The 22,405-nt window shown below is 37.5% G+C and overlaps 1 protein-coding gene across 7 annotated transcripts in view; it reads left to right on the forward strand.

Annotated features, from left to right (window-relative positions):
* The window catches only part of CDKL5 (cyclin dependent kinase like 5), a 125,155-nt gene that overhangs the window by 31,582 nt on the left and 71,168 nt on the right, over positions 1 to 22,405 (forward strand). For all 7 annotated transcript variants that reach the window (XR_004238457.1, XR_004238458.1, XM_032100747.1 and 4 more), the window contains 2 exons: positions 16,973 to 17,202; positions 17,740 to 17,774. Coding sequence is in view for 5 of the 7 variants with exons in the window: in XM_032100747.1 (XP_031956638.1) it covers positions 17,139 to 17,202; positions 17,740 to 17,774 (99 nt within the window). In the remaining 2 variants the exon portion in view is untranslated. The remainder of the gene's footprint in view (positions 1 to 16,972; positions 17,203 to 17,739; positions 17,775 to 22,405) is intronic.

Genomic DNA, 22,405 nt, shown 5'->3' on the forward strand with positions numbered 1-22,405 from the left:
TACATTTTTTCTCATATTATCTTTTCTTACTACTGTGTACACTATATAGTATGTATACATTTTTATAAATATATATGTGTGTGTATAAAAACATACGCTGCATATATACAGAATGGTGTGTTTATGGCTGCTGACACTTTGTTGACATATCTGGAGCTTCTTACATTTTTACTTCTGCTGCCTGATTGGTTAAATGGTGCCACGAGTTTATTGTGTGAAAGCTGATACTTGCAATTTCATATGTGAGTGTTTAGAAGCTGGTTAATAAATCGGTTAGTGCTTTCCAGTGAATTAAATTATGTATTATAAAGGTGAGGATTTTTAATTAAGGTACGTTTGTTTGTAACTGGTTTACATACTGATGCCAAATAACCCATGAGTGTTGAAAAGCATGCTGACGTAAGTTACTTGTTGAAAGAGCAGCTCAGTGTAGGTGTAGCTTTGCTGGAAGCCAAGCTTTTAGCAAATGTTGATTCCTTTCTTCCTTCCACCTGTAAAAACTCTTATCTGAGTTTTCTACTCTTTTCAGTAGAGCTGTTGAAGCTCAGTATTGTGGTTACAGGCATGAGCGTAGGTACTTGTTTTATTCCTAGTGAAGGTGTCCTTGGCAGATTGACATCTCTCTGGTGTGGTCTCACTGCCAGATCTAGAAAGAATTTCCTGGTTTGCTGCAGGGAAAATGTGCATGGCTATTTTACTGAAATGATGGCTTGTTGCCTGTTGTGTAGGGATGACATGAAATTGGATTGGACAGTAACTCTAAAGGTGCTGTAAAACTCCCACCACTCAAAACTTCTGTTTCTATTTCTCTTTAAGATAACTTTCTTGAGGGAATATTAAGATTTTATGGCTCTTCTGAGCTAGGTTTTGGAAGCTGTTTTTCCTTACTACAGGAAAAAAAAAGGTTAAACCCCTAGCAGGACATGGGACTGAGACCCTGGGAAGGCAGTGCAGAGGACTAGAGACTGTTGTCTTGAGTTGCTATGTATAAGTTAATTGGTTGGTGTTAATTGAGGGCTTGTGAAGCTTTTGGCTTCATTTGTGTGTGGAATTTAAATGCATTAGAGCCTCTAGTGACACAGCAGTCCTTTGCTCCTCAGTGGTCTTTTGCTGGCAGTCCTCAGTGGTCTCTTGCAGATTTTTGTGCAGAGTATGTGACACATTGTGAGAAGATATTTTGAGGGCGAAAAATATTTATCACTTCAAAAACTAACTTGGATTATATCCAGAAGAAGAACTGAAGTCTTGGAGGTTTTTGTTTGTTTGTTTGTTTGTTTGTTTTTTCTTCTTCTGTTGTTGAAATTCTGTGAGGACAGCATGGTCATGTACTTTGTCAGGGAGTAGATGCTGGGACCCTTACTGTACTGAGGATAGGGAATTCTGTAGTTGTATGCCTGTGAATTGAACGGAACACACCACCAGTGGCTGATGCTTTGTATTGTGGTGGCTTTGGTTTGTACACTTTTTCTAAGTAGCTTATGTAATCTTACTATAAAGCATAATATATTTACTGTGATCTTTTTAGTACTAGACAGATTTGACTTCTCTTGGGAGTAGACTTTTAAAAAAATATTCTTGATTCCTTTAAATATGGTATAAATGTTACTGGTGAAAATCTTGGTTTTTAGTTTAGTGTAAATCTCCCTTCAAAACACTTATTTTTAACTAATTAGATAGAAATGAAAATACTTCAGGCTCTACACAGTAAAAGCATGTTTTCATTGCCAAATTCAAGCTGGCAGATTCACTGTCCAAACAGTTTACATAAACTAAACAGGATAAATTTAAATTGGGCTAAGAACTCCTAAAAGGACACCAACTAAATTAACTCTGGGATTTTGTACGAATTACATTTGCTTAGTGGCCACTTGACAGTGCCTCTGTTACAACTAAAATAAGTGTTTAGTATGCCTAAGCCTCTAGTCTCCTATATTCTTGAACTCTGAAAGTTTTAATGTTTTCCCACTTTAATTGGATACTTCAGATGGGGTTATATAGTATTTCTCCTTTTCTTTTTACTAAACATACATTTCAGTGTATTCCTCAAGTTGGCACAAGTACAGGAACAGCTTTGAGGAGAGCTTGCTTATGTACTGTGTCTTGGGAGGGGATTTCCCTTTTCTCATATGAAAGAAGAGGATGCAAACTATTTTTGATGGCATGGTGCATTTAAAAACTGTGTGGAGATAAGAAATCTTTTACTTCTGCTTTTGGAATCAAGTATTGCAAGATCTCATTGATTCAGGTCTTTGGGTGCAAATGTATTTGTCTTCCTAATAATGGCATTTGACATTACGGTTTTTAATTATTAATAAAATTATACACTGGAAGTAAGTTAACAAAATCTTACTTAGAGAAAGTTCATCAACACTTGCATCAGGCTTAAAATAGTTTCTTTTGTTTGAAGTGTGAATATCTGTGCATATTTCATTAACCTTTTTCTTGCTTGATGTGTTAAGGTGTGCTGAGGAGGCTTTCAAAATGCCTGATGTTAACCACATTCCATGTTCTATTTCTAGTGTCACTTAGCTGCTGCAGCTGCTACAGGCTGAACTGGAAGTAAGATCATTGCATTTCACCGCCACTGGAGCTAAGGGTAAAAAATTATTTAAGTTCACAGTTGCCCAAGTTCTCAGCTTGCCAAGAAACAAGTTTCTAATAGTTGGAAAATGTGCTGATGGATTCCTCCCCCCTTCCCCCCAGTTAATTGAACTTCAAGAGCTGGAATATATTTCTGAAATGAATTGAGAGCTTGTTATTGGAGCAGATTCAAGTACTATATGGAGAAGTTCTTCTAAGAGAAGAAAAAAAGAAGAAGGGTTGCTTTTACATAAGTAAAAGAAAAGGGCTGATACCTCCTCCTCACACCCCCAAACAAGATCAGAATGGCGTTAGATTTTGCCTCTCTGTTTTTACTTGCAAATTAGTAAAAATGGCAGTATAATTTGTGTTCACATCTCATGGCAATAATGACAGACCTTCTATTTTGAGAAATTGACTCTTTTAGTGCTGGAGACAGTTGACATTTTCCTTGAAGTTGTTTCATAAAAGTGAATTCATTCTCCAATATGCTGGGCAAAGCGTGATCCACGTATCTGTTTTACCCTCATGTGGGTGATGGTGCTTTGTTAATTCATGAGCTGCTGTCTCTACAGGTTTGTAAAGCGTATAATTTCTTCAGTCCAAAGAGTTGCCTTATTTTACAAGTGTTTTCTGTGTAGAGCTTTCAGAAAGCAATGGTCTGTATCATTCTTCCAGTCCACTGGTATATGAGAGATCTGGTTTTCTTGGTGCATTTTCTGCACTGCAAAAATGCCATTTATTACTGAAATAGGATAGCCTTTTATAGCAGATCTTCCAACCATGGAGGAAGATGTCTATCAGACCATTTCTTCATTTTTGTAGAGTTTACCTTGTGAACTTAGACTAAAAATAGGAAGTAAATGACCTTTTTCTTGCTTGGGAATCTAGGATCTGTTTAGAAGTGCTAAAAAGAGAGTAAGTTATGATATCAACGAAGCTTTTGGCTTATGTATGATTCATTTCTAGAAAGTAGAAAGAACAGAAGAGGTAATCCAGTTAATTCACAATTACTTTCAATAAGGACAAGAAAGGTGGTCATTAAGCTGAACTTCTAAGAAATTAAATTTACTGGAAGAAGGACTTTGTCCCCTGTCATTAGAACTAAGTGCATGCATATGTACATTTCTCTGTGTGTGTATATATATATAATCTGCAGAGATAAGAAAAAAATACTTGACCTTGTATGTCTCTGTAGTGAGGGTATTTGTAAGGAATTTTGGCCATCAGTTTGCATGAGAACCAGTTAAAAATTTGCCAGTCTTATCTCTGGCAAAATTGGCCAAATCCTCATTTTGTTAAACAGACCGAAGTGTAGTCCTGTTTGAAAAACCCAAAAGAACAAAAAACTCACCCAAACTCCCCAAAATACCCCAATATAAGTATGATGTACTGTGCTGGGGGCGGGGGGGGGGGGCTGAAGAGCTGGGGAATTTTAAATGAGAGGGCAAAGCAAATGAAAGAAAAGCATATTAAAACTGGACCATTGTCTGGACTAAAAGACCCATAGTGGAAAGATGTTGTGATTTAACTTTTTTCCTCTTGAATTTCTTGAAGGCAAAGGTATTGAATACCTCCACCCTAATGACAGCAGTGAGTCTTTTTACTCCCGTGTTTTTAGCCCCTCCCTTGAATTAGCATTTTAGACTGCTTTTTCCTCCTCCTTCTGAAGTTAACAGTTAGTTTTCATGCAGAAAAAGTAGTTTAAAGTTTTGAAATTTTACTAGATAAGAAAACTGTTCCTATCTTTTTCTGTATTCTGGCTTTCTGGAAAAACCCCAAAAAACAACGACAATAGCAACACCCCTCCCCCCCCCCCCCAATATTTATAGAGTGGCAATAAGAAATTTTATGTCTATTTTACATTACAGGCAGCTAACTAGATTTATTCTTTTAAAACAATAAGAAAGCAGGCAGAGAATAGAGCCCTTTTTTTTTACCTTTATTCAGTATTAACAAAGGAGAAGAGAAGGTGGCTTCTAAAGTTGGGTACTTAATGCAAATTCATTCTCTTGCATAAGCTACAGAGCAATAGAACATAACACTGTCATTAAAACTGACTCATAGCATTCAACAGAAGGTGTGTTTCAAGCTTTAAAAGTGTTAAGAGAATTACTGCAGTCTAGTAAATACCTTGCAGTGGGAAAAAGTACTTGAGCTGCATTTTGTTGCAAAATGTTGTTGTGCAAATTATTTTGAAAGTATTTTGCTTTTTAAAAATATCTGACCATGCAAGTGGAGAAATAGAGTTATTTTAAACTATAAAGTATTTCGATCATTTGAAAAATGGATGCAAATAGACTGTGAAATTCATTTAGCATCCATATTTGAAATTTCAGCTCAGGATGGAGACTCTTTACGTTACTTGATTGTCTTTTAGCTCTCTTCATTGCAGCTGTGGGGAGATGACTCCTGTATATTAGAAAAATCTCTCTCCATCAGTAGGTATTTAGCTCTGTACGTTGGTGTTTTGGTGGGTTGGGTTTGGTTGGGCTTTTTGACATATTAGAGGAGGGGAACATAAAATGCATATCTAGCACCACAAAAAGGCCTAAATGTTAAACTTGCATTTAAATTGGTTTAGTATGTAGCCTCAGCAACAAAGTGGTATAATCCAAAGAAGATTACAAGAATGACTTCTTTTTGTCTGAGCAAATAGTGTATCACCCATTCTATCTGGGTTCCAAAAGAAAGTGGAGATTATTCTTCCGATGTTAGAAATGCACAAAGAGAATATTAGTGGAAAGAAGGAATATGGTGTGGTTAAAACTGTAATCTTGCATGTTGTCTCCCTACCTGCTGAGCAGTGGCTTCTTTGGTTGGATGTGCTGGGTTAGGGATGGGCTCTGTGCTGCTGCTCTGATTTCTGCCTGTGGTGGGTGAGGAAATGTCTTGATATGCATCCATCTAGTTCCTTGATAACCAATATTTAAGCCTATCAATATATGCATATGGTTCTGTACAGCTTACTGGCAAGCAAAAGTCAACTGTTTCATCTTTGATTTAGAGTCTTTCACCTCAGCATCTCCCTAGCAGCCTTTGTCAGTAGGTGTAACTGAACTTTGGAAGTTCTTTTTAATCCTCTGAGACATGGTATGCCCTATATTGTTGCAAGCCATTATTTTCTTAGTAGTTTTTACTTTTCTTTTGCAGGAAATAAATGACAGTATTTCTCTGGGTGTAGACTTCGGCATTCATATCTCCCAAGTTACTTTTATTTCCCTGAATATTAGAAGCCTGTTTGTACAAGAGGTAACTAGATATATAAGAAACAAGAAAGTCAGTTATGCAAATATTGACTTTTGGATGCTGCAAGTCTGTATTTTTTTTATAAACTAATATAAATCTCAAATATCATTATGAACTCATTGCTCATGCCTGAAACAGCTTGTCCTTAGAATTTTGTTTTCTTCTTTCATTTCAGAACCTCTCCATCTGCCAGCCTTTTACTGTCTTCTTCTGTGACTCCCTGAAGTAGTTTCCCTTCTCTTCCTCCCTCACCCACCCTTCTTGCCCTTTGCCAGGAGCATTGCCTTCCCTCTTTTCTCCTTCTCCTCCTCCCACCCTCCACACTCCATAATTAAACTTGGAAGACTCAAAGGATAGAAAAATGCATGAAGGATGAAAATCAGGATTATGAGGTTTTTTTATTACCTTTCTTCTGGTAGGTCTGCCAACATTATTTACTGTTTAGATGCATCTCCTTTTTCTCAAGACCTGTTTTTCAGGTCTTCTTTTGGGTCACTTACATATCCAGACATGCTTTTGCTGCCATGGGAATCTCCCATGCAAGAAGCTGTCAGCATAGCAGGAGAGTCTCTGATTGGCAATTGCCTTTCTCTGTGGGAGGAAGGTCACGTATCTGCCATTTCGTATTTATGTTAAAATATTTTTCCCTTGATACCTAAACTTCTAATCTGGATGATTGTTCTCTTTAAATTATAGTGACTAAGTTGTAAAAATATTCTTTTACCGTTTTTTTTTTTTTGGTGGTAGCTCATGCCTTCAGTAGTAAACTCCTCTATTTACTTCAGAGACAGTTTTGTCAGATTAATAATGTTAACAAAAATACTAGTTAAAGAGAGTTCATTGGATATGAATGTTTTACCTGTGTATGGTGGTTGATGAAGGTATAGAGCAAGTACAGACTGCATTTGTATTAAGAAAGTTAGTCTGAATGTTTGTACTTTTAATGATGAGGATAATTTTCACTTTATGTGAGATTCAAAATATCTTGTTTTTTTTCTTTTAGCTACTAAGTGGGAACCACTAGGCTGAAATCAGAAGAGAAGTTATTCCTTAATTAATTTTTTTCTTAAGTGATTATGGAAGTTGGCATTGAAATAGCATTGTTTATTATTAAAAAAAATAAAATTATTACCAAATCCTGTTTCCACAGATGAATCAAATTGCCTCCTAACAGTTTTGAAGTTTTTTCCTGAGTTTTCTGGTAAGACTTTCACTTACCTTAAGACTCATATTTTACCTCAACAATGCTCATGCACAGAACCATTATCATAGCATGGTTTCAAACATTAAATCTTAGTTATTTTATAACACCGTCAGAGGCCTTCAACATAGCAAAAAAGTTTCCTCATCAAAGAGTTTAGCATCTAACTAAAGACAAGACCTGAGAATCCAACTAACAGTTGAAATAAGCAGGAGAGGAAAAGAGAACATCATCATGATTATGTCTTTGCAGTTAGGAATCTCTGGTGGGTTGACCTTGGCTGGCCACTGTCACCAAAGTCACTCTGATTACTCACTCCTCAGAGCATCACAGATGGACTTGGGTTGGAAGAGACCTCAGTGACCGTCTTGTTCCAACCTCCTCTCCCCAGGTCTTTTCAGTGCTGACAACCCCAGCTCTCTCAGCTTGTCTGTAGGAACTCTGCTCCAGCCCTCTGACCATCTTTGTGTACGGCCTCCTCTGTACCTGCTCTAACAGGGTCACGTTTCTCTTGTGCTGAGGGCCCCAGACCTGGATGCAGCACCACAGCTGGGGTCTCATCAGGGCAGAGTAGAGTGGGAGAATCCCCCTCCCTCCACTTGCTGGCTACGCTGCTTTTGATGCAGCCCAGGGTGCCATGGGCCTTCTGGGCTGCAAGTGCACACTGTTGGCTCATGTCGCTTTTCATCCACAGGAACCCTCGAGTCCTTCTCTGCAGGGCTGCTTTCAGTGACTTCTTCTCACAGTCCTGTATTCATGTCGGGGTTTGCCCTGATACAAGTGCAACATCTTGCACTTGGACTTGTTGAACTTCATGGGCCCACTTCTCAAGCTTTTGCAGGTCCCTCTGGATGCCATCTTGTCCTTCTGTTGTGCCAGCTGTTCCACTCAGCTTCATGTCATCAGTAAACTTGCTGAGGTGTGCTCAATCTCACTGTCTGTGTCATTGATAAAGGTATTAAAGTGCACTGGACTCACAACAAGCCCTGAGGAGCACCAGTCATCACCAACTTGCAGCTGGAACAGGGAGCCATTGACCACAACTTTGGCTGCATATCCAGCCAGCCAGTTCCTTATCTGTGTCCTTGGCTGCATAGGGGAGAGATAGTATAATGAATATTTATTTTCCTGCTGCTTTTGGATGAGATCACTAAATTAAATTCGTGCTTTTGTTTCCTTCCGCACGTTTTTTTTTCTCTACTGGAGAATTGCTTGCACATATTGCAAATGGAGTTGGTCACCTTAATATATCTTCCAAAAATGTTTGCAGTAATTTAGCAAACTGAAGTCCCCCTACCTGAAGGTGTTCTAGGTGGCTCAGCATGAGGACATCTGTCATCACAGCACAAGTCAACACTGTTGCTGTACTTTCTCTGTGGTGGATTTGCACTGAACACAAACTTTATTTCAGAGTTTTCAGTTTAATGTTCAGAGTCCTCCCTCAAATTGTCTTTGGTACATGATACATTGCTGCTGCTGCTGTTTCTGTGGTGAGGCATTCCAGAACACTCTAAGCTTTCATCCTCTGCTTCAAGAAAGCTTCTGTTAGTAAGTTGGTATGTTAATAGCAGTTAACAATTAACAAGTAAGGTTAATTTAGAGGAATTGGGAGTTGGTTGGGGTTTTTTTTCTCTTCTTCATCTGGAATGTGAATCGTTTTTATTGAACTTCAGCTTATTGTGATGGTCATAACCTCTTAATGCAGTCTGAGCCACTTCGGAGATTAGTCTTCTTGACTTGGGTTTTACTTAATTGATTTATTCACCTGTGTAAGTTTAATGGGGGTTTTTTTCAACTAGGAGGCATAGCAAAACTCACCTTAAATTTAAATATGGTTAGTGTTCAGTTACTCTGATAATAGACATCATAAAAAAGCCCCACCTACGAAGTGTAAAATAAGCACATTGATATACTTTTAGTACTAATCATACTTGGTTAAATTCCTAGTTGGTAAAATTGGAGCAAATGCCTTGCAATAGACCTTCACACATTGAAATAGTAGCAATATCTTCAAATTCAGATGAAACTTCATATGGAGGGATGTTTCTATAGGTTTGAATTTCTTTGAGGTTTTTTTAACCAATCTGCTTTGAGATTGATGGAATTAGAGAGTCTTTTTCTAATTAAAAAAGAAGTCAAACCTAAACAAAATTATTACAAAATCCTGCAGCACTCCCCCACAAAACCCACTGTACACCATTTGTCCACCATGTGGTTTAATCGCTTGTAATGACTTTAGTGGCAGAAGATCCTATGATAAATCTTTGAGTTGTTTCTTTAAATGTGCTCCTGTGCATGTGCTTGCATACTAATATGAATTTATTCTTGAAATGACCTGGGTTTGGGTATTAGGACCATTAGTTGTTGACTGGTTTCTTTTTTAAAACTTTTGATGACATTCTTTTCAGGGTTAACTTTGTATAAGGTTGATCAATATTATTTAAATAAAATGTTTCTAATTATTTGCCTGTAAAATGCATGAAGAAGCAATGATAAATAATTTTATAGTGTAATTAGAATGTGGTTCTGTTCATTTGTATGTATTGTATTTTATTATTAATTTAGTACTAAGTTTTGGGGGGCTCCCCCCTCATAATTTTATTTGTTCTGTGTATTCGGTATGCCCTTTTCAAGGAAAAGGGATTTCTTGCTTGGTTTCTTTCATAGTGAACCAGTCATCTGTATTTAATTATATACTTGAAGATTACAAGAACAGTAGTCATTGCAGTTGTTTTGATCTGCATTAGAATGCTCACAGAATTTAGTTTCAGCATTTGTTTGCTATTATAAATACTTTTTATCCACCTTTACTTTTCTGTACTCTTATGAGAATGATCTGTCTCAGCCAAAGCCAGTGCAGGGAGGAACATCTGACTTTTAGAATGTGAATGGGAGTTATTTTTAGAACAATGAAGACGGAACTGGGTTGGAAGGGAGGGGAAACTTTGTCAAATTAGAAGAATTTCAGTCTCACTAAGTCACCAGCATGCTTTGTGTGTGCGTGTATGAAAGATTCAGTGGCTGATCCAGTTAAGAATGCATCAGAGGACTTTTCCTAAAGTGGCCAGGTCTTCTGCATCTGTTGTTTTGTCTGCTGCCAGCATGGCAGTGCAGCACTGCAGGGCTCAGTCAGGGGCTGCTGCCATTGTGGAGAGGAACCTCGTGGTGCCAGTGGATGCCAGGGACCGGGGAGCGTGATGGATGTGCTTGGGAGGCCCATTCTTTCCACAACCACCCTGCTGAGTTCAGGCTTCAAAACCGACCTTCAGCTGACTGGCTGCTTCTAACATGTCCCCTTCAAGAGAATAAATTGTACTTTTCTTGGACAGGAACACCCTCTGCCCTTGTGCCTTATTTTTTTTTTTCCCCCCTTCTTATTCCTAAGTATGTATCTTTAAACATTGGAATTGACCCAAAAAGTGAGTCCTGATGTGTAACTGAAAATAGCAACTCCTTCTGGGCACTTCTGAAGATGAAAAAGATATGTCTGTAATAATATTTTGGAATATTATATTCAGGATTTAAAGTCTATGGCAGATTGTCAGAAATAATATGGGACTGAATAGTAGGCAACATGACCAATGAATATAGGATATTACTGGAGACTGGTGTTCTGAGAAGAGAGAAGGAAAGATTAAAATCAGGAACCAACTTCCAAGGAGACCGCTACAAATACTGTGGCAGATAAAGAAATATTAGCTTCTTCCACAGCAAGCTATTCTGTTACAAAGTAAAACCTTCTATTATCTAAAAAAAAAAAAAATTTTTTTCTTTACCCTCTTTGCCTAAGAATATATCACTAAGCCCAAAGTGTGCTTTCACTTCAACTGCAAATGTTGGGCACTTGTGTTTGATAGAAGTGAAAGCATACAGTGTCAGACTCCTTGTGCCAGAAGACACTGCAAAGGCTTTGGATTTCACAGGTTGCTGTTGAGAGCATTATCCTCTGCATGCTGATGATTTTTCTTCAGAGCTGCCACAGGTACAGTGAAGCCCGCCCAGCATGCGCAAAGACTGGCATCAACTGCGTAAGAAGCTGTCACACCCACAAAAGACTTACTTGTTAAGGTTCTTACTGGAGAGCAAGACTAAAATGGTAGCAAAATTGTCTTTCCTGTCCTCCTATTATGACTCATGGGAGCTGCTTTTGTGCTCAGCGCTTTCATAATCAGTCTGCTTATTTGTCAGTATGGTCTTAGAAGCATCCTGCTAAGCACCCACTCTTTTTGAGTTGGCCACAGCTGTTAGGGAAGATCGTGAATCCTGCGTTTTAACTCTGAGAAGTGAATTTAGTTCACATATCCAGGATGAGCTGAATTTATTTTTGAATCTGTACTTGGATACAGAAGGAAGAGCAGTCATAGAACAAGATAAAACAAACCAAATAATTGTTGCTGCCCTGGCCTTCAAGCTCAGTTTTCCTTTAGGAATTTGACCAAGAGGTATCTTTAATAGTTGGGAACTGATTCATCCTTTTTCAAGTTGCGTGCTTGCTGTGGAACAGGAACTTTGTTCAGGTTCTTCCCCCATGCACTCCTGGGCCTGCTGCCATGGAGATCAGCTGCCTTTAGGCCAGTTACGTGATGATGCCTTCCCTTGATGTGTAATCATTTATGCATTTGCAGGTTTCAGTATATCAACAATTATTAAAAAAAACCAAAAACCAGAAAAATCCAAGCAAGTTCTCCAAAAACCAGCAATGGTGAAGTCAGAGTCCAATGGTGATATTAGCAGTATCAAGAAGAGCTTTCTGGAGCTGAATTTTAAAACCTGTGAGCTTGTGCAAGGAACCTTGGTGTTTTGCTTTTACATAATTTGTTCAAGTTTGACAGTTTTCTGAATTTTGTATTTATTTTCACCAACTGTTCTTTTCATTCCTAATTTTTTCTTATGAGCAGAGGAGGATAGATTGAAGCTTAGAGTATGAAAAATGGCTTGCTGTAATTGTCAAGTTCTTGTTGCTTTTTATCTCTTCAGCTTTTTCTTTTTTCAACTTCCTCATTGTGGATTTCTTCATATTGTGAAATCTTGATGGCTCTTCCTCCAGAATCTTGTCTTATTTAGAAGATCTACTGTCCCTTCATAAAATGGAAAAATAAAGTGGTAGCTTTTTTCCCAAATTAAGGATTGAGACTGGTAAAACTTCACTAGCAGTATGATTGTATTATTTTTCTCTCCATTCCTTAAGTTAGGATGTTACTGCTAGCTTCCTCCTTGCAGCTTTTCATGTACGAAATTTTTTCTTCCTGACCAGTAATTCCTCATAATAATCCTGATGCATTCTTCTGGGTCAGAAAATTCAGAAAAAAAATCTTCCTAACTATTTTCTTTACCCTGTCAGTTATATATACTGCTATAACACTGAATTGGGTGCTTGTAACTCTTAACTAGGGTTTTCCTGGAAAACCTTAATGAATAGAACTACGTGTATATGGGGGAGGAAGAGTAAAGGTGCTGAATGATGCATTATTGCTAACAAAAGTGGTTAATGCTTCTTTCATCTGTGTACCTTGTATAACAGAAGACATGACAGGGTGTGGACTAATACATAACCATCAAAGACAGATGATATGGTATAAGTTCTTTACATTTGTTTACCTGCTGTTTTGTTAGTGAACAGAGGAAAATGTAACCAGCTTCTAGAAATTCCTAGTTGTGTCTTTTTGGTGAGTAAACATAATAAATAAATAAACAGATTAAGTTTTCTTCTTGTTTTAGAAGAGCAAGAGGGGTGTGTTATCTACTGGCAAGAAGCTTGTTTAAAATGAGTTTGAAGTCAATTAGAAGTTTGTAACTGAGTTCAGCAGGATGCAGGTTGAGTTCTTTCTGTCATGATAAATGAACTGAATACTTGATTTGCACTGATGTTGATATACAAATTTAACTGTATTTCTAGAACAGTTTTACTTCTCCACATTTTGTGAAGACAAATATCTAAGTGTTTCATAATTCTCACTAAGTGTCTCTCTTAAAATCTAAGTATGTAAAAAGTGCTTCCCCCTCCACACAGGTCTTGAAATAAATGAAATAAAGAATAGCATTTCTATTTAGGATTGAGGCTTTGGATTGAGTGGTTAAGTCTGATGCTTTTGGGTCATGCTGTAGAATTCTTAATGGTCCTGAAGGGAAAAGGAATTGTGGAAAATCTAGGGGTTTTCCCCACTGCTTTAATTTAAATTCAGATGATCAAGTAACATAATGCTGTAGTATTTTGTATGCTCATCTCAAAAATGAGCAAATGAGTTTGTACATTTTCTGGGATTTACATATAAGCGTTACATGCTATTGCAAAACAACTGCTTTTGTATTAAAGTCTCACACCATTACACTTCGGGATTAAATAAAACATTTTCTTGTTCATCTCATGATGTCTCATTTTGCCAAGGTGGCTCTGTGTTCTGTAGAACATCACAGTAATGTTGAGAGCATCTCAGAGATCTGTTGGTGTAATTCACAAGTTGTTGATGTGCTGTGAATCTGGCTGCAGTAGAAAGGGATATTAGGAGAACAACTGCAATTTCCCTACTGAGAGCCTTTGAGAGATAAATGATGGCCTTATTTCCTCTTCTCCAAGGGTTATTCTAGCCAGCAGGCAACTTAGGAAAACAGACCAGTGTGGCACTTAGTGCAAAGAATGAAATTGTGACAGCTATTAGTAAGGTTTTCCTTGCTATTTCCAGTGTTCAGCTTGAAAGAATCTATCCTGTCTTCACTAAGTTACAGAATAAAGTAATTCTTGCTATGGATAACTTTCTTGAAATTACTTTCTTGTTTAAAACTAATAGGTTTTTTCTTTGTTTTTGTTATTACAGTTACTCACTCTGACATTCATGAGACTCTGTGTCATTCATGGAGTTTTGAGTTCATGTTACCAGGTTCCCTGCAAGAATCAGTGATTTTCAAAACAATCTTAACAAGGCCAGTGACTTTCAAAAAGCAGAAAAATCCCAAAAAGTGGATACTGCCACTGAACAAATATTTTTAGTAGCTTGTTTTTAATTTTTCAGCAGCTTTTGACGGCAAAGATCTCAAACAAGCATATAAATTTTGTCTAGAGATTAGATGGGTCTAGCTAGTCTGACTTCACTAATGTTTGAATTATGGCCCAGTTTGAGGCAAGAGTTGGGGAAAAGTGTTTGGGTATGAATCCATACTACTGCTGCATGCCACTTGTCATCTTTCATTAGCTTTTCTTTTCATTTCAAGATTAAGTTCTCATAAAGTGCCCTCAGCAGAATTGTGCAGAAAGCTGCCTGCAGCTAGTGTAAAAGAGGGGGGTCACTCAAGTGCAGTTTTCTCTTGGGAGTCCCCCTGTATGCATCTGTGTTACCCGTGATGTCAGTCGTCGTGCACTTGGGGGAGAATTGGGGAAGCTGGTCTGTGTCTTTCTTTGGGCCAGTTGAAGTGTGTCACTAACAGTGAGTGAACATAAATGAGTTGACAGGGTATTACCTTTAAGGAATTGCATGCAAATGCTTCTCTAGGTGCCATGAACCCAGGGGTAGCAGGGGATCAGCTTTCTGTGGCTCTTCTAATGAAGTGAAAAGGGAAGATAACAGTGGGGAGATCTCTCCCATGATCAGTGGGGAGAAGATGTATAGTACTGAATTTCATAGAATCATAGAATGTTAAGTGTTAGAAAGGACCTTAAAGATCATCTCCTCCCAACCCTCCTTGCCATGTGCAGGGACACCCCTAGCTATACCAGGCTGCTTAAGGCCTTATCCAACCTGGCCTTCAACACTGCTGGGGTTGGGGATCCGCAGCCTCCCTACCTGGGGATTTTGGAAAGGAAGGTTAGCTGCTTGCAAGTCTAGCCTTTATTCCCAGTAAAAAGCTAGAATTCATACTGAATATACTCGCAGAACTGAAAACAAAAAAATTAAAATAGTGGATCCCAGGCTGCAGGCCTGTATAGCTCTAAGTAGTTCATGAGAAATTTAAAAATTGTGAAGGAGGGACAAAGGAAACTGCTTCTTAATTTCTTCTTGAGTTTTTGGTACCGTATCTCATAAGTTTCTTCACTGTTTTATCATATATCCAGGAAGTATTGTATACACTGTAAGGCAGACAGTGTACAGTGATAACATTAGCAGGTAAGTAATCAATTTATCACAAACTAATTTGTGGAAGGACTCGTAAATGAATAACGTTGGGAACTGAAGTAAAAGATTTGGTTATGTTACTGAATGGTGCTAATAGAAAACAAATACATGTTTTCTGACTTTTCCTTTCTTTCTGGCAAGTAATTTTGCTGTTCTGACCTTGGCTGATGAGTTTTCTTGTGTCTTGCTTACATTATGGCATTAATGGTTGTTTCAAGGTCTCTGTAGCAGTATTTCTGTCACTCAGCTGCAGCGTGGGGACAGTCAGCTAGCTGTGCCTTGTGCCTGGCACCAGCCTGTTTCAGTAGAAAGCTGAAGCAGCTCAGTGCGGGCTGTGTTCTCATGTTGATGGGTGCAACTGAGCAGATGCTCCTGTTTTTCCAGGACCTCATTTTTTTTTAGTCTGTTACTGTAACCAGAAAGTCTGGACAAACAGCAAAAAGGCTTTTGTGAGAAGGAGATGCCAAATGAAATAGGAGGAGAACATAAGGAAGGGAAAGGAAAGAGTATTTCATGCAATTCACAAGTGAAGAAAAAATTGATTAATTAAAACAGTAAATTAAACCACCAAAATGATTCATTAAGGACTGGGCAGCTTTTTTAAAAAAACAAAAGCAAACTAGAAAACTCTAACTATCCCTTTAATTTGGAACTCACTGCTTTATTTTCAAATTACTGTGGTTGATTAACTCTGGAGTTGCTTCTAAAATAACAACCCCTCCCCACATGATCTGCCTGTGTCTTGCTGAAGCAAATGTCATTGTGATTCCCCTCCACCCTTGGATTGTCCTTTTGTTACGTGTGACTTGGTCAACACAGGGCTTTTGGCCAGCACCCCTGGCATATAGTGAGATCCCATTTGTGTGAGCTTAACCCAGCATTATTGGGTCACACTCACCCATTACGCGTAATTAAATGTATTCACTCCCATCCTGCCATCTTGTTCTTCATGAGTAGTTCTGTCCTTGAATCACTGAATTTAAAGATTATATATTTCCAATTCATGGTGAAGCCATTTTAAAGCTTTTCTTTCCCCATTTTTGAATGTGGGATATATGCCTTTAATATTAAGGGAACAAATGCGGTCTGAACTAGTAAAACCAGACTTTGATGGGTTTTGTTTATCAGGCTTCTAATATGATATCAGAGAAGTGGTGGGTCTAAAACAGGCCAAAAAACTTTAGTTGTTACCCTGTGTATAGTTGCTTAATTTGAAAAATTACTTCAGTGTTTGGGGAGCATGGAAAAGACCCTTTGAAAACATTTTTTTTTTCTGTTTATCACATTTCTATTAAATAAGCTGATAATGAAAATAATTTTTAAATCTCATTCCTAATCAGTCTAGAAAATAATTTCCTTTAATTTTTTTTTTTAATAATCACAGAAAATAGTAGTAGAAAACTGTTTTCTCCTGTATAGTGTTCTTTCTACTGTATCCTTTTTATCATTACAGTGAACAAATAAGAAATTAACTAAAGAAAATTTGTTTTTATATCTAGGTGTCAACATACACCAAGCAGACCATAAGTAATTATAACTGTATTTTTGCTTACTGAGGTAGTTCCTGTCAACATTTTTATTTGCTTCTGTTCTGTAGAAAGTAACGTTATGCCAGTTAGTTATTATTGTAATAGACATCCATCTGACAGGATATATGGTCTCAATAGGTTCTGTCCATTATACCTGCTGCTATGTTCTCCTGATCATAAAATGTGGAAGCAAATTACCTGTCTGTTAAAATTGTTAGACTGTATTGGTGTGATGTCTGTATACCATTGCTTTCTCTTACTGAAATAAACCAAAGCACTAATTACATTCTTTTCTCTTCTTTCCCCAGGAAGCTATTGATTGCCTAGAAATTAAGAAAGGGTGTGAGAAGTCTGACTGATCAAGGTGGAATTTTTTTTTCCCAGAGCCTTTTCACAATTGCCTTTTGCAAAATCTTCAGACAGTCCCATTTGTGCCATGTTTTGTGGCTCTCACCGTAAGAGGAATTTGTCTTGATGAAGATTCCTAACATTGGTAATGTGATGAATAAATTTGAGATCCTTGGGGTTGTAGGTGAAGGTAAGTAGTATCTTAATAAAAGATTAATTAGAATTTTATATAGATTTGAATTAGTCCTCTTGATGATAGTAAGTTAGCAGTTGCAAAATTTTTCTTGTGTATGTTTATTATCTATGGCTTCTGCTAATTTCCTTGTCGGATGGAGAAGTTTGGAAGCTGAAAGGAGTGGAAGAGAAAAAGAACAGTTTTGTGGGGGTTTGGGGTTTTTTTTTGTGTTGTTTTTTTTTTTTTCTTTAAAAAGTTTAATATATTGATTTCTCATTAGTGGTACTAGGGAGATGCAAGTTATCAAACTTACCTGCAAGCGTATTGTTAAAAAAATAATTTCAGTGTTTTAAAATCCATTTACTTTGGAGCAATTTTTATGAAATTATTAGAGTGTGCAGAGATTTAGCACCTGTATATGCAAGTTCTGGATAATAATACTGGGAACAATGTTATTTCTATAGTCAGGAGGTTATTGAACACTGTTTTATCTTGCCACTTTTAATTTTTTTCTGCTTTGAGATGGCTTATATCTCATCATCTTTGTTTCAGGAGCCTATGGCGTTGTACTTAAATGCAGACACAAGGTAAGTGAATTGCTTTTAAGTCAGAGGGAAATACAGTGACTTTTGATGAGAACTGAAGTGTTACTGTGTATGAGATGTGGCATCTGGGGTGGACTTTTTCTTGCCATCAGTTACTTAATAGCAATCTTAATTGCAAGTTTCAGGGGCAATGGCTATATCTAGTACCAAATCTCTCTTTTTTTTTTGTGTGTGTTTAATATTTGTCGGAAATATTATTAATGTTTCATTAATTTCAACTAAGAGAGTTTTTAAGAAAAGAGACCAAAAAAAATTATTTTGGAACACAATTTATGCTCACGCAGTCTTAATTTGAATGCCAAACTATTTGCCAAATAGTGCTGCATAAGGACTTAGCTGTCTTGGAAGGGGCAGGGGAGAGAAAGCAGGAGTCCATGAGGGATTTTGACATCTGTACGATGATCAAATGGCAGTAAGAAAGCAGTAACATGTTTTGGTTGTTGATTTTAATTTTGAAAAGGAAGACGTTAAAAAGGAAAGAAGAAACACTGATACAAAAATGAAGTCTGGCAACCTGTCTACACTATTTTAACTAGTGTGTAAGTGGGATGTATTTGAACTTGCTGCTCGTCAACACAGAACTGACACAAACTACTTTGCTGTCTTCGGAGCTGCAGTATAGTCATATAAGAAAATAACTTCTCTGAAGCAAAACATTTCAGAATTGTAAATTTTAGTGATCCAAGAATACAAAAAAGTATTTTTATGTAGTTCATACCTTTTTCTAGAAAAAGTTAGGACTGCGCAGAGGGTTTGTGTTCCTATGGTAGCTTTTAGCATGTGCACAAAAGGGCTTTTGCACACACCGTATGGTTCTATCTGGAGTGTCTTACACTGTTGTACTGACTCAAAAAGGGAAAAAAAAATGAGAACTTAAGATCCTATCTCAAGCTGAAGCCTTGTTGGGCTTGGGGGTCTATAACAGTCAATAGACTGACTTAGGTAAATTGGATCTTTTTAGATAGTTAGGGTATGAAAATTCAGGGCGAGTAGTTTGAGAACACCTGGGTAGTAATGATACAGTTTGTACTAGGCAGCTCTATTCTTTGTGGAAAGTAACCTCACCCAGACTCAAGAAGTTTCTAGGATTTCCTGCACTGCTGAGTGAAATTTAAGCTGTGCATGTTTATTCATGCTCATGGGAAAGAGTTCAGTACTCTAAAAGTATAGTATATTGGTAGGGTAATCTGTTGTCCAGGTTCCCATGAGAATACCTTGCAGTACAGCAGATGACTAGAAAGGAAAGGCTTTCCTTTAGCAGAGGAAAGTGTTTCTTCTTACATCCTCTTTGAGACTGCTACCTTCCTTGTGAGCATCTATGTTTTTTGGTAGTAGCACCATTTTTTTTCTACAGCTTCATCTTAATGGAAACAGCTGTGCTAAAGTTTTAAAACAAAGTGGCATTTCTTTAAGCTTCTAGCAAGTGGGTTTACTAAGACCTAGGGTTTCCAGTTTTTGGAGATTTCAAGAAAAGGTGAGGTATGTTGCTGTTTTCATCTAACTGATTTATGATTCTCACTTAAAACAAGCTGCACTGGGCCTCTGAGAGGAGATGTGTATAGGAGCCATCTATTTTACAAAAAAAAGAGTAACTGTCTAAAAGTTAAATGTTGGCCTTTCCTACTTGTATAGGAAAACAAAGATTAAACACACCTTCATACAGTCTTAACAGGCTTATCTGGAAATGCAAGGATATATGGTTTGGGTTTTTTTGTTTGCATTTTTGGGGTATTTTCTTACTGTTTGGCTGCTGGTGGGCATACTTTTGAATGTAGAAGTATTTATATTAATGTTTATAAATAGTGGTAATATGCCAGGATCAAATTCCAGCTATTTTAAGTCAATATATCTCCACTGTATTGAGAGAGTAAATTTTGTGTGAAATGAGGAGCCAGCCCCTAATTGAAACAATTTTCCAACATATAATCCACTAGTGCTTCAGTAAATATGTAGCTTTTTGCTTCAGTGCATTTCACTGGCGTGTGTATGTAGATTTAAGTAGGAGAGAATGGCATAAGGAACAAATACCTTGTCCTTATTATATGTATTTTTCCTTTGCTAAGGGAACATTAGCAGAAAAGCTAAAAGCTCTAGAATGACTGTGTTTACATTATTATACAGCATGTTTTTATCCCAAATCCTTCATCGCTAATTGTGGTTTGTGCATAAAGGTTACTTGTTTATCTGAGGGGTTTTTTCTGATGCAAAGCTATTACAAATAATGTTGAAAAAAAGCAGAGATGATGTTCTGAAAATCTTTTTCCTATTTTTTCATTTAGTCAGAGGACTTTTCCTAAGGAAATACAGTGAAGTGCATTGTATTTGAAAATACTGGAAATACATTGGATAGTTACAAACTCTTAGAATAGGCTGTCTTAGCTTACCTGGATTTTGGCTGTTTTCTGAAAAGAAAAGCCACTTGAACAACTCAGAGATCACGGCTGAGGAGAAGAATCTTTGCTAATGTTTAAGATTTGTCAAATATTTTTCCTTTGAATAAAACCAGTATCCCTTTTACTTTGCAAAGTGGTCTTGCTGCTTTTTGCAGAGTTAACCTTTGCTAGTAGGCACAACTATTAGCAGGACTCTTGCTTCAGGTTTGAAACTAATAGGATAGTACTGTGATTTAAAATCAATAAAGTGGTAGGAAGATGCTGTGGTCTCCAAAGCCATAGGTCTGCAAAGATGGGCACATGGAGAAAGAAGCCTAAAGAAAAAAGTTAAGCCTAAAGCTAGTGTGAAATGGAAATGTTACACAGTGAGATAATAAACTGTGTGTATAAGAGGAACACTGACAATTGTAGTTTCAAGTAGAGTCTGTTGAAATGAGGTGAATACATCTTTAGATGCTTGAGATAAGCAGAGACTGTCTAGGTTGACAAGGTGATGATACTGGAACAGGGATTGTTTTTTTGGGATGAGGCAGAGCTCACCACACAGCCAGGCTGGAGAGGAAGAGGGGTTCATACTAGCAGGGAGTCAAACCATGAGAAGCATTTGGATAGTGCTCTCAGGCACATGCTCTGATTATTGGGGTGCCCTGTGCCGGGCCAGGAGTTGGACTTTAGTGATTCTTGTGGGTTCCTTCCAATGCAGGACATTCTATGATTTTATGCCTATATTGGTATGTATAAATTGATGGCTGTTTTTTAGGTTAGCCAGTTATGCAGGAAAATGTGTGATGATGAAGTTTCTCTAAAAGCATAGTTTAAATGAATGAAATCTCCTAGACTTATCTTGCAGTGTGCTGTGTGTTACCAGAGGCCTTGAGCCTGAGGGCATATAGTTTAATGATTTGGAAGTTTGGTGCAAGTTGTTCTTGTATGTCCAACATCTCTTGCCTAATGAGATGTTTTTTCTGGTGTTTTATTTTAGAAATGTGTCTGGTTTTGGTTATTCTTAACAGTATGAAATTCTTCTTTGAGATAAAGACCACTCAATTCCCATATTAAAAACAAACAAAAAGAAATGTTAGTTAGAATTATTTGTATTTGGCACTTCAGTACAATGAAGAATAACCTTTTGAATAGGTTTAGTACTTCCAGGCAATTTCTTCTTAGCCTAATATTTAATTTTGTTTTGTTTGAGCCTTCTGTAATACTCTTGCATTGTGTTCTGATAAGTTGTCTGCCTCAGAATACATGAAAGAAATATTTGCTGACCGCTTAAAGAAAGGTACAGCTTACTCATTAGAAAATATAATGAATATGCATATGTAGCAGAATCATTACATTTCTTTTCAGTATCTCAGCCTTTTTCATGTCTTTTATTACCCAAACCCCTACGGACCAGCAGGGTCACGGTTTTCTTAGTTTTCCCTTTGAAGACAATTTTTTTTGTTGTTTCTACAGGCAGCCCACTTCTACACACTTCACACTGTTTGTGTTTGAGCAGAGTAAGGAATTCCCCTTTTACCAATGTGGGCCAACTTGAGAAAATTTTCCCATGTCCATTACTGTGCTTTGAGGAAGTCATCCTTGTAGGACAACCAGCCCTCACAGGACTGGCTCTGAGCAGCTCCTAGAACAAGGCGAAATCTGTTCTTTTGAAAGTGCAGGGTTGTATTTCTACTGTCCGTGCCTCTTAATTCTTTCAGAATCTTAATTCCACTATGTCATGGTGGAGATGCTGGTCTGTTGTAATCCCCGTAAGAAGGGCATGCAGGCTCTGTAAATTGTAATTTAAAGTGCTGCTTCTTTAGTGAGTATTAACTTGAATAAAGTAAAATAAGACAGGTAATCTTACATCCCTTAAAATGCTGGGAATCTTCAGTTGTGCAGCGTCAAAATGGCCTTTGATCAGAGTGCAGTATACTGTGCAGACCAGTCTGTAAGAAGAGGTTTTTTCATTATTTTCATTATCCAACCTGTTACAGGATTCTTTTAAAAGAAAACTCCTGATCAATTCTGTTGTCAAATAGAAAGATGTTCTCAGGACAACTTCTTGCTACATCCCTAGATAAAGGCAAGGCCACACAGATTATGTAGCTTCAGATGCTGAGTGGGAGCTGCTTGCAGGCTCCTCTGGTACAATGACCTGGCTGAGTTTGTCCTGCAGTCCAGTCAGCTGAGCCTGGGCCACCTCAGGTGAACTCTAATGTGCATCACTGGTTT

Source organism: Corvus moneduloides, chromosome 2, assembly GCF_009650955.1.
Source record: "Corvus moneduloides isolate bCorMon1 chromosome 2, bCorMon1.pri, whole genome shotgun sequence".
In the NCBI taxonomy this organism is placed as follows: domain Eukaryota; kingdom Metazoa; phylum Chordata; class Aves; order Passeriformes; family Corvidae; genus Corvus; species Corvus moneduloides.